General features: G+C 42.2%; 2 protein-coding genes across 2 annotated transcripts in view; both read right to left on the reverse strand.

The window, feature by feature from the left end:
• Positions 1–12,295, reverse strand: part of LOC144103825 (endothelin-converting enzyme 1-like) — a 176,128-nt gene that overhangs the window by 121,956 nt on the left and 41,877 nt on the right. The window lies entirely within an intron of this gene.
• Positions 9,304–9,982, reverse strand: LOC144105107 (uncharacterized). Its single transcript, XM_077638290.1, has one exon. It carries the CDS (start codon positions 9,967–9,969, stop codon positions 9,304–9,306), a length of 666 nt encoding a protein of 221 aa, XP_077494416.1. The 5' UTR covers positions 9,970–9,982.

Below are 12,295 nucleotides of genomic sequence, written 5' to 3' on the forward strand. Positions count from 1 at the left end.
GCAGCGCACGCACATTGTGCGCATCGCATTTAGCGATCGCTTTATTCTAAGCATTAATACTGAATGATTAAGGCTCAAGCATTTTTAACGTTTTTTTGATGCGCTTTCTGAAAGACAAGAACGCTCACAAGTTAGGTCAGTCAGTTTAATTCACCCGGTCCAGAGGAACAGCAGTGGCTTGATATTGTTAGCAGTCCGTCAGGCACTCCACGACTCATCATCAGAGAGCCATTTTTGTCTATTGTAAGCGTCATGAACGTCAGAAAAAAACTGGGACTGCATTTCTTTCAGGCCTCACGAGGAACCGAGCGTGAGATAGCTTTTTTTTTATTTTAGCCGCGAAAAGTATCTGCGGGCGCGAACGCCTGTGTTTTAGCATGTCGTGGTGAAAGAAGCAGCTCAAGGCATTGCTAGATTCTCCTACGCCAAAACTGTCCTCAAAGGTTGTCGTTTGCAAGCTGGCGTTAGGCTCAAGCTCCTGCTGCGCCTGACGTCTGTGGTGTCTACCAGAGGCAGCACCCATCTGCGTCACCTCCGTCACGTGGAAAGCAGGAAACTCTTCGAGCATGTTATCAAGCCGGTATTTCCTGAAGCAAGCAGCATGTGTGGGAGAAAACAGCTGAGCAGAATGTCGGCACGGAAGTGGCGCGTCGCTTCCGGTTTGAGCCGTGACCAACGCCTTGGCTGCGCCGGCGTTGTGATGCGGGTGTAATCAACATTGAGGCGAGAATTTCCCTCCACTGAAACCGGCTCAACTGTGGCTTCAAAAATTGACATGACCGCTCTCCAAGCAATCGTTCGATTTCGGTACGCAGCGCAATCCAAATATGGCTACTTAAGCAGCAGTTAATAGTTCATAAGCCATAAAAACACAACAATTCCTAACCGGGCTGGACCTCCAGATGAAAGACGCAAGCGCCAAAACCTTGAGGTGCTAGCATCTCTTCCGGGCCAGCTCTCAAGAGACTGCAAAATCAGGATACGAAAATGAACCTGGGACGGGCACCAAGGCGCAATGACACATAATATGCCAGGGCAGTCCCTGACCCATAAGTTTAGCTGAACAGACGGTAGAGATATGAAAATGATTGACATGTTTTCCATCATTAGGCAGTTACGCTAGCCAACCACTTATATCACTCTGCTCGCGTCATGGATTCTTGAGCCTCACTTTAAAATACAACCTTTGTCCGTCAACTTTCGAGAGTGATTTATTTTCTCCTTTAGAAATGATTCCTCAAAACAAGTGTTCGTGCATATGTGTAGCACCACCTTTTCGGGCTAACCAGAGCTATTTATATTAATTGCTGTGGCAGCCGCTAGATGGCACTAAATGTAGAAAAATACGTTAGGGCCAAGTTTACTAAGATATAGGTTTCATTAACATGCATGGTGGCAGGAATAGATTGAAATGGGAGGAAATAGAAGAGCAGTTAAGGCAGGAGGAATTAATGGTATATGGTTTAGTGGAAACGCATCTTAGAGACATGGAGCAACCACCTTGTAACCCAGACTACGCATGAGAATATTGCAGTAGAACAGAGGGCCGCAGAAAGTGGGGGTGGAATTGGGGCTTTCATTCATAAAAGTAAGAATTTTCAAAGGGTTAAACTGAATTGCAAGGAACATTTATGGATAAAAGGAAAAGTGGCAGGGGAGCAAACACTCCTTGGCTGTGTATACCTGTGGACAGGAGCTAATGCCAAAGAGGAAAACAGGAAAATGTCAGAATGTATTGCAAGAGACATTGATGAGCTATGAGGACAGGGCGAGATAAAAATATTAGGCGACATGAACGCACATATAGAAGACCTGGATGGGTACACAGATTAGACAGAAAGCATGCTGCAGGACATGTGTGGCAGGCAAGATTTAGTTGTATGCAATAGAACCGAGAAGTGTGAAGGGCTCATAACTTGGGAGGCAGGGAGTCTGCACTCGACGATAGATTATGCACTATTGTCACAGAGGATATATAATAGATTAGGGGTAATGAGCATAGATGAACATGGTTCCAGAAGTCTAAGTAGTGACCACAAGCGTATCAAGTTGAGTTTCAGAAGAGAATCGAATGTAGGACTGAAGCGATATGAGCAATCAGATGAAAATTTTTACTCAGAAAACCAATTGGAAGCAGCAGCCGAACGAATTGAGAAAGTAATTTTTGAGGACAGTGAAACAGAATGGACTTACACCAAATTAACTCGTTTAGTGGAGCTAGAGGTGGCTAAGGTGCAAGTAAAGCTAAAAGGGAAAAGACGCAAACCCAAAACGATGTGGGATGAGGAGGTCAAGAGGGAAGGGGAATAGAGAAACGTTAGGAAGCGTCCAGGGAACACAGATATTTCAAGAAGAGGGGGAACCAGAAGTTGAAGTAGACAAGTAGACAGAAAATTGGATACATTCATAAAATGTAGAAGGAAAGCATCCTCTTAGATTAATGAGAAAATTAGAAGAAAGGGTGCCCAATGCATGTCAGATGTAAATAAAAAAGATAGAAAAGCAGCTCAAAAATTCAGGAAACATCTGAATGTAATGTGTAATAAGACTAGGCTAGAGCAAAGGTTTATTGTTACAGATAAGGGTATTCGAATAGAACGGGATGAAGCGATAAAACAAATAGGAACATGGATGAAAGAAAAATTTAAAGAAAGAAATGTTGCACATAATTTATTGAAGGAGGATGGACCGGTTACTGCAATAGCTTCACTTGAGTAAAGAGAGTGGGAAAGGGCAGAAAAGAAGGTTACTAGTGGCACATCAACAGGACCAGATGGTATTCCGTTTATGTAATTAAAGAAGCTAGGGCCAAAATCCAAGCAAACATTAATACAGGTAGTGAATAAAATGATAGTGGATGAGAGTCCTCGATGAATGGCGATTATGTAGAATGAACATGATATATAAAGGAAAGGTGGACAAAGCTGACGTAACTACCGTCCCATAACTTTGACATCTGTGGTTTACAGGGTGGTGATGCAGATTATAAAGGACAGATTGCAGGCTTGGTTGGAGAACGAGGGGGTGCCAGGGGCGCTACAAAATGGGTTCCGGAAACAAAAGAGGTTGGAGGACAATCTGTTTTCATTGAAGCAGTGTATAGAGATTGTTGACAAAGAACGTAGGCCACTATGGCTAGCATTTCTGGATAATAAGGGAGCCTACGACAACGTTATCCAAGAGTATCTGTTGGACATACTGGGCACATTGGATGTGGAAGATAGAGTATTTAATCTTTTAAAATATATATATATAAAGGTAACAGAGTGCTTATAAAATGGGAAAAAATGTATCAGAGCCTGTAGAGATACAGCGGGGGCTTAGGCAAGGATGTCCTCTGTCTCCTTTGTTGTTCATGTTGTACCTGCAAGGGTTGGAAACCAAGCTAGAGAGGAACGGACTAGGCTTCAAACTTTCTTTTTTCAAGCAAGGAGAATGGAATAAACAGTCATTACCGGGACTAATATACGCCGACGATATTTTGCTAATGGCTGACAACAGGGAAGATTTACAGAAGTTGACAGATATATGTGGTACAGAGGGAGATAGATTGGGTTTCAAGATTAGTAAGGAAAAATCTCCAGTCATGATATTTAATGATGACGGCACCGAGCATAGAATACACGAGTTCACGCTAGAAGTAGTGGATAAGTACAAGTATCTTGGTGTGTGGATAAGTAACAGTGTTGAGTATCTGACAGAGCATGAAAAATATGTAATGAAGAAAGCTGGTAGGAATGCAGCTGTCATGAAAAATAGGGCACTGTGGAATTACAATAGGTATGAGGTGGTAAGAGGGATCTGGAAAGGGGTGATGGTTCCTAGCCTGATCGGCAATGCGGTCCTGTGCATGAGACCAGATGTTCAAGCAAGGTTAGAAATTAAACAACATGGCGTAGAAGGCTAACTTCGGGAGCACATAGCAATACACCAAATCAGGGGGTACAAGGTGATGTGGGATTGGCGTCGTTCGAAAGCAGAGAAGCTAGCAGTAAGATAACATTTCAAGAGCGATTGAGAAAAATGGGGGAAAAGCAGTGGGCTAGGAAAGGACTACAAATACAGTCGTCTTACTGGAGTCATTCGGGGCACGCCACCGCAACGATGCAGGTCACGAGAATGCCCTTTTTCATGCAGGTTGGTTATTTACCTGATTCAACTTGCATCCTCTCTGATAATGCATTTTTGCTAGTGGTGTCGTGCCCAATCGACCCTACGCATTGCTTTCGAAGAATACTGTGCATATCATGTTACCATTGTATCAACGCATATGTCACTTGCCTTCTGTTAGAGTTGGCTGGGGACGTCGAACTGAATCCCGGACCCACAGTGGATAGTAACCCTCAACCGTCACTCGAATCAATTGCTCTGGCCATAATCCGCATTGAACTCTCCCAAACTACTGTGTTAAGTGAACTAGCGCTGATTCGCGCCGCTCAGTAAAAGTTGAGGATTCGATTTCCAGCATTTCTTCCCGAGTTGATGCCCTAGAAAAAGTCGCTGAAACAAATCAGTTAGGCGGCTCAGGCTCTGTAGCCGATTCAGATGTGGCTAAACTTTCCTCAGATATTAAGCTACTTTCGGACAAATGTGACGACGCCGAGAATAGCCTCCGCTGGTCAAATTCGCTGTTCTTCGGAATAGAAGATGAACAAGAGGAAACGTGGTCACAATCAGAATCGCGCATCATTTAATTCTGCTCCCAGAAACTCTATATCGCAATTGATAGGCAAGATATTGAGCGCGCTCACAGACTTGGTCGTTTCCAGTCGGGAAAGAACCGCCCTATCATAGTCAATTTCACGAGATTTAAAGACAAAGCGCGAATCCTTTCCACCAGCACGGTGCTTAAAGACACGTCGTTCAGATTCCGAGAACACTACTCTGCACGTGTACGCTTGGCAAGGAAAAACCTTTTTTCATATGGTCTGCAGAGTTCTAACTCATTCATAATCCGCTTTGATAAGATAATTATGAACAAAAAACAGTTTGTGTATGATGCTGGAACCGACTCCGTAACCGAACAAACTTCATAGCACTCACTGCCGTCGCGAAGCTGTTGATTCGCCAACCTTTGCAAACTTCTGAGCGCGCCACCCCTGCCTCAAGGGACAAATCAGTATCAGTTTTACTAACGAATATCCGAAGCTACTTCTCAAAGAAAGACACCGTTGAAGCTATTTTGGATGACAACAGCACCGATATCGCGATCCTTACCGAAACATGGCTCGCCCCTGATATGCAGAATGAAGAGCTATTGCAAAAAGAGCATTCTTTCGATTTTTTTTCGGCGTGATAGACCTGGGCGCAGGGGCGGCGGCATGATGGTCCTCGTTAAGCGTACTTTGGTTTCTTCTGCTGTTGAAATCTCTAGCAATAGCAAAATTGTTTGTGTGAACGTTTCACTTGGTCATCGCACTAATATTATCATTGCCTGCTACCGAGCTCCTGATCCTGATCACTCTTTCATTGAAGACTTAGGTACCATTCTTTTTCACATGAAAAACCAGTTTCCCTCCGGGAACCATATAGTTTGCGGTGATTTTAACTTTCCAGACATCGATTGGGAGAACCTAAGTGCAGACTCACGCCATTCCAGAAATTTTTTTTGATCTTATTCTCTCGTTTAACCTCTCTCAACTAGTCAGTCTTCCAACTCGTGGTAGTAACACCCTAGATCTTGCTCTTGTCTCAAACCCAGATTTAATCCAGTCATTGTCATCCTGCGATGGTCTTAGCGATCACAACACAGTGCTGTTGAACCTATCAATTTCAATTCCTCCCCGACAACGTTCAGTAAAATACATTCGTGATTACAGCAAAGCCGATTTTTCCAAAATCAATGATGAACTGGCTGAATTTCTTCCCCTCTTTGCAGAGTCTGCTCCTAATAGGTCTATTGATGATGACTGGCGTTCGTATAAAGAAACAATTATCTCTCTAATTGACTCATATGTACCCCTTGTCTGCATTCGTGGTGATGCCGGCAAACCATGGTTTACAAATTCCTTAAGAAAATTATGTAACAAGAAAAAACGGTTATTCAGGGCAGCTAAGAGCTCAAACTCAGCTATGGGAAAAGTACTTAAGCTGTCTGCATAATTATACCAGGTTGCTCTGGAGCACCAAACAAATTTTACAAGGAAGAAGAAGAAGAAGAAGAAGAAGAAGAAGTTTATTCACATCACATTACATGATGCAGGAAGCCTGCAGAAAAAGCTGCCAGAAGCCAGCTTGACAGGGCCGCAGGCCCCCTTTCATTGGCAGTTTGCGGAATGTCGTAAAAAAAGTTTATACACAGCATATTTTATCACAACATGTAAAAAGAAAAAAAGTGAAAAATACAACATATTACAAGAAAAACGCTAAAACATATATACTGTTACCACATTTCAGTGTAACACGTGCTCACATTTTTAATACATTGATGGGGAAATATTATAGACACAAAATCTCGTTTTACTTTGTTTTGAAAAGATCGCGCAGTGCTTTGAAAGTTATATTGTCGAGTTGGATATTTTTAGCTTGCAAACTGTTTAGTAATCGGGGTAACTTGTTTTGCAGCATTTGTAGACCGCATGTAGTTCTGCTTGTGTTAACCTTCCATGGTTCAAAATGACGCGTCTGGTATGAATCTACATTCTTTTCTAGCTGAGCTATGTTCTTAGTAGTACAATTGTTACATTTAGTTTCTTGTTTGAACAACTTGGAAAGCCGGTAGTCATAGGATTTTCTTACTGGAATTACATTGTATTTTTTAAATAATTCATGTGTGTGGTAGTGCATTGGTACGTTTTCGACAGCTCTTAAAAACTTTTTTGGAGAATGAGCACTCTGTCTATATTAGATTTAGTAGTCCATGCCCACACCAAGTGACAATAATTAAGTCTAGGGGAGAAAAGACCATTATAAATCAGCATCAGAATGTGGCGAGGGAATACATGGCGATTTCGCGAAACAATGCCTACTATTTGTGATAGTTTTTTTGTAATATAATCTATGTGGGCATCCCATGACATTGTGTTTTGAAAAATGACACCCAGAGTTTTAAAACTAGACACAATCTCTACAGGAGTTGACCGTAGTGTAATTGTGTTTTGTGTGTCTATGTTTTTGTTCCTAGTATGATACAAAACTGCTTTAGGTTTATCAGCATTAATCTTCAAGCTATTTGTTTGGGTCCATTCATCAAGCTTTGCAAGCGCTACATTTGCTGCAGCTATTAGCTGATCACTTGATTCTCCTGTGAAAAACACGCTTGTATCATCCGCATAATTCACAAAAGTAGCGGATGGAGCGATACCGTAAACATCGTTCACGTACAAATTGAACAAAAAGGGGCCCAGGATGCTGCCTTGCGGCACACCCTGGGAAACATGAAGTGCATCTGATAAAGAATCACCAATGGCTACAATTTGGGTACGATGTTTAAGGTAGGATTCCATAAGAACACCGGCCTTTCCGCGAATGCCATAATGTTCTAACTTCCTAATAAGTATTGCGTGGCTGATAGTGTCGAATGCTTTCGAGAAGTCAACGTAAAGGCCCAAGACTAGCTTACCTTTCTCCAAACCGCTTAAAATGTGTTCTTTCTGCGTCAAGAGGGCAAGTTCAGTGCTAAATCCTTTGCGGAAACCGAACTGGCTACTAGCTAGCAATTTGTGTTTTTCTTGAAATGCTGTCAATCGGTTTAAAATAGCTTTTTCAAAGACTTTGGAAAAGACCGGGAGAATTGATATGGGCCGATAATTTCCCATATCATTTTTGTCACCTTTCTTATATAGCACGCTTACTCGAGCGACCTGCATTTTGGGCGGAAATATGGCCTGCTGAAAGCATAAATTAAGTACATGCATTAGGCATGGAGCAAGAAAATGTGCAACGTGTTTGATTGGTTTTACCTGAATTCCATCTACGTCTTTGGCACTGCTATTTCTTAAATTCAGAATTATGCTTGCAATTTCTGTTTGACTTACTGGAGTCAGAAACACCGAGTTATCATTACGCGGAAAGTTTGCTAGGTCATTTGAGCAAATGGCGGTGTTACCTTGAACAAAATGTTGGTTGAATGCGTTCGCGAGGGTTTCTCCTGTTAACTCAGCATCATGTCTTTTTATCTTACACACTTTTTCAGTTCCTATCTTGTAATTTAGCATCGAGTTCAGTCTACGCCAAACTGCATCCATTTGTCCTGCTGCAGGCATAAATACATCGTCTAAATATTCACGTCTGGCTTTTTTTATATCTTTATCTAGATGATTACGGAAAGCTTTAAATTCTAGTAGTATTTTTTTGTCTTTGCTTTTGACAAATTGGTGGTACAAGTTATTCTTTTTTCTAATCCTCGCGGAAAGTTCTGCGTTAACCCATGGTTTTCGGATTTTTCTGCCGTTCTTCCTTGCTACTAAAGGAAAACTCTTCTCATAGATTGGTTTCAGTATTTTCATGAATGTGTCATAAGCAACGTTCGCGTCTTCGCTACCAAAAACTTGATCCCACGAAGTGCGTGAAACATTGCTATAAAACTTGGAAAGGTTGCAATGTGTCATATGTTGAACGAAATATGCATGTCGTGCTTTATTTTTGCTGAACTGACTTTTGGCGCACAAAAATATAGGCAAGTGATCCCTGAGATCTGACGTAAGTACACCCGCTTTGATTCTACATGCGTCAATATTAGTAAGGAACACATCAATTAATGAGGATGAACTTTCTGTCACTCTCGTCGGCATATCAATAGTGTTCCTAATACCATGCGTGTTCAACAAAACAGAAAAGTTGGTTTGCAAAGAAGCATTCGTCATATTTATGTTAATATCACCACCAAATATAATACTATAACGATTAATATCAACAAAGGAGAACAGCGTTTCTAAGTAGTCAAAGAAAGGCGCCATCTTTCTATGTGGAGGACGGTAACAAACTACCAACAAATTGTTGTGAACAAGAACAGATACAATTTCATAATCATCTGTAACGATAGAAAAAGTTTCAAGCAGTTCATATTCGTACATTTTGTTTATCAAAATGCAAATTCCGCCACCCCTTCCAGAGGAGCGATTTAAGTAACAAGATTTATACCCAGCAAGTTTATAAACATTGGTGCTGTCCGTTGACCATGTCTCAGTTAGCAATACACAATCTAGTGACTCATTTAGCTCATCAAGAAGTAAATCCAGACCTAATTTTTTTATATTTGATTGATCTTATGTTCAGATGAAAGCATTTAAATGACTGCAAAAACGGTTTCTCTATGTGTTTCTGGAAGTCGTGCGGCAAAACGTAGGACGCCATATTCATGGGTCATCCGCCTTTAGGCAAGCTTCTCCTGGTCGCAACGTTCGCTACCAATTCGGCATTCAGTCCATCAGCCTTTCGTACCAGAACTCGGCTATTGCTATGCCACACGTATTTGTATTTCTTAACTTTTGCCCAGTTCTTAGCCTCGAACAACAGTGCACGGGTTCTTTTCGTTAGGTTTTCTAGCAAGAAGATATTTCCGTCTGCTTCTTGCAGTTTCTTTCTGTTTTGCCACCACGCGTCCCTGTCAGCTTGCCTTGCGAAACGACAAATTATGCCTGGGATCTTATCTTTTTTTGCTGGCAGACGGTGAACTGCCACTACATCATTCTCTGAGAGTGCAGGAAGTTTAATTTGGGCAGTCAGTGCATTTATCTTATCCAACAGGTTTTCTTTATCAGTTTCTTGGATGCCATGAAATTCTAGGTTGAGGCGGCGGCTCCTCCATTCAAGGTCATCAATGTCATCTTTCAGTTGAGTGACATCATCATTCTGTGTTTCGACCTTTTCCACCCTCTTCCTTAGTTCTTTCACCTCGCGCTCGTTCCGCTCTGTGCGTGAAAGCAAATCATCGTACTGGTCGCTTAACAGCTGCAATGAGTCTTCGATACCGTCAATCGTTTCTTTAAGAGGCAGCAGTTGGTCAAGCTTATCACTAATTGCCATCATCCAGATCCTCAGATCCGCGCTATCATCACTGGCGAGTTTTGCAACCTGCGTAGCCGGCGTGCGTACTTTCGAGCGCCTACAAAAGATGCAGCGCCAGGCTTTACGGTATTCATCTCCCTCTGTTTTGAGCGTAGCATCGGTAATTCCGGCGCATTTCCCAGTGTGGTATCTGTGACCACACTCACTGCAGTCAATAGTGCCATCTGACGAGGTGCAATCTACAGAACACACAGAGCACTGCAAATGTGGGGGCATTGTCACAAAACGTCACACCTTGGCAGCAGCAGCAGCGATTGAAATGATCCTTAAAACATTGATATGTGGACCTGACTTCCACTAACCTGCAAGATCACAATGAAGATGTGGCTTGAGATGCTGCTCGCTCGTCGGTGCCGCTGCTGCCAATGCGATCGGCCAGTCCAGTCTCGCTGTATTTGTAGCCTTCCGTCGATGTCAGCGCTCAATAACTCAAATAACTCAAATAACTCAAAAAAGTTCTGCTCTTTGTTAACTCCCAACCATAGCGGGTCACATAATATCACTTTATTAGATCCCGACGGCTCTCACGTTCTAAAGGAGCTCCGTTCAGACGTAATGAACGAGTACTTCTCGTCGGTTTTCACACAGGAACCGGTTACAAATATTCCTTTAGCGCCCAGCTTAAATTTTCCTCAAATGGCGCCAATTGATCTCTCTGTTGATGGAATAAGTAAATTAATAGATAACTTAAAGGTTCAAGTGCCCCTGGGCCCGACAACATATCTGCCAAAATTCTTAAAGGTACCAAGCTAATATCCAGCCGTATCCTACAAATAATTTTCACGCAGTCTATTTCCAGTGGCCAAATCACGTCCGAGTGGAAGCTAAGCAGAGTTGCACCCACCTTTAAGGCAGAAACCGCTCCGATCCGTCCAATTATCGGCATATCTCGCTAACGTGCATTGTATGCAAGCTCATCGAACATATAATTTACTCTCACATTGCAACGCACCTAGATAATAATTCCTTTTTCTTCTCTAAACAACACGGATTTCGTTCTGGTTATTCATGTGAAACTCAGCTTTTCGAATTACGACTGAATTCCACTCAATCCTAGACTCGTCCCTTCAAACAGACATAATTTACCTCGATTTTTCTAAGGCTTTTGACCGCGTTCGCCACCAGCGCCTCATGACTAAACTTTTCTGCCTGTCTCTGGACCCGCTATTATTATCATGGATTTACTGCTTTTTAACTAATCGTTCGCAATACACCGTCATTGATAGTCATCCTTCCGCCGCTACAAATGTTACCTCTGGAGTCCCTCAGGGATCAGTTCTTGGCCCGCTTCTGTTTTTAATCTTTATTAATGACCTTCCCGTTGGAATTTCGTCATCCATTCGTCTGTTCGCAGATGATTGTGTTCTCTACCGTCATATTTGTTCTAATAGTGATCAGTCTCTGCTGCAGGATGACTTAAACTTAATCCAAAACTGGTGCTCTACCTGGCTCATGAAGTTGAATGTGGCTAAATGTAAGTTTATGCACGTGTCCCGGAAATGATCTAACTTGCCCTACTCATATTCGCTAAACTCGACCGTGCTATCGCAAGTTGAATCTTCCAGGTACCTTGGCATCGAAATAAGTAATCTGAACTGGTCAAAGCACATCAAGTCACTTGCTGCACGCGTTTCCAAATTACTAGGCTTCATTAGACGATCTCTCACATTTTCTCCGCCCACGGTTAGACTAATCGCATATGAAACATTTATCCGTACCAAACTTGAATATGCATCGACTATTTGGAACCCCCGTCAAGAATACCTAATCCAGGCGTTAGAAGCAGTCCAAAGCCGAGCTGCTCGTTTCATAACATCCAAATATGATTCTCGGCTGAGCGTTACTAATAACAAGTCTTCCATTGGTCTAACCCCCCTGTCATCACGGCGTAAGATAGCAAGACTTTGCCTATTTCAAAAACTTTACTATAATTTTCCTCAATTACGTGAGAGCCTTATTGTGCCCCCCCCCCCCCCCTGAGATCCCCGACGTTTGTTTAATTGCAACACTGTTCAGCGTGTTCATGGTAGCACTAAAGCTTTCAATAATTCATTTTTGCCAACTGTTATATCCGAGTGGAATGTGCTCCCTGACGTATAGTCAATGAAACCAACTCAGTAAAATTTAAACACTTATTGACTGCTTATTTCTCTCCTCAATTCCTGTAGAATGCCTTTTATTTACCTATTTATTGTATTGGTAATTTCAATGCATTTACTGTGTTTATTTGGGCTTGCATTTATATTTGTGTTCTATCTTTGTGACCCGTTATTACCATTTGTTCCCC

This window comes from Amblyomma americanum, chromosome 9 (assembly GCF_052857255.1).
Source record: "Amblyomma americanum isolate KBUSLIRL-KWMA chromosome 9, ASM5285725v1, whole genome shotgun sequence".
NCBI classification, from domain to species: Eukaryota; Metazoa; Arthropoda; class Arachnida; order Ixodida; family Ixodidae; genus Amblyomma; species Amblyomma americanum.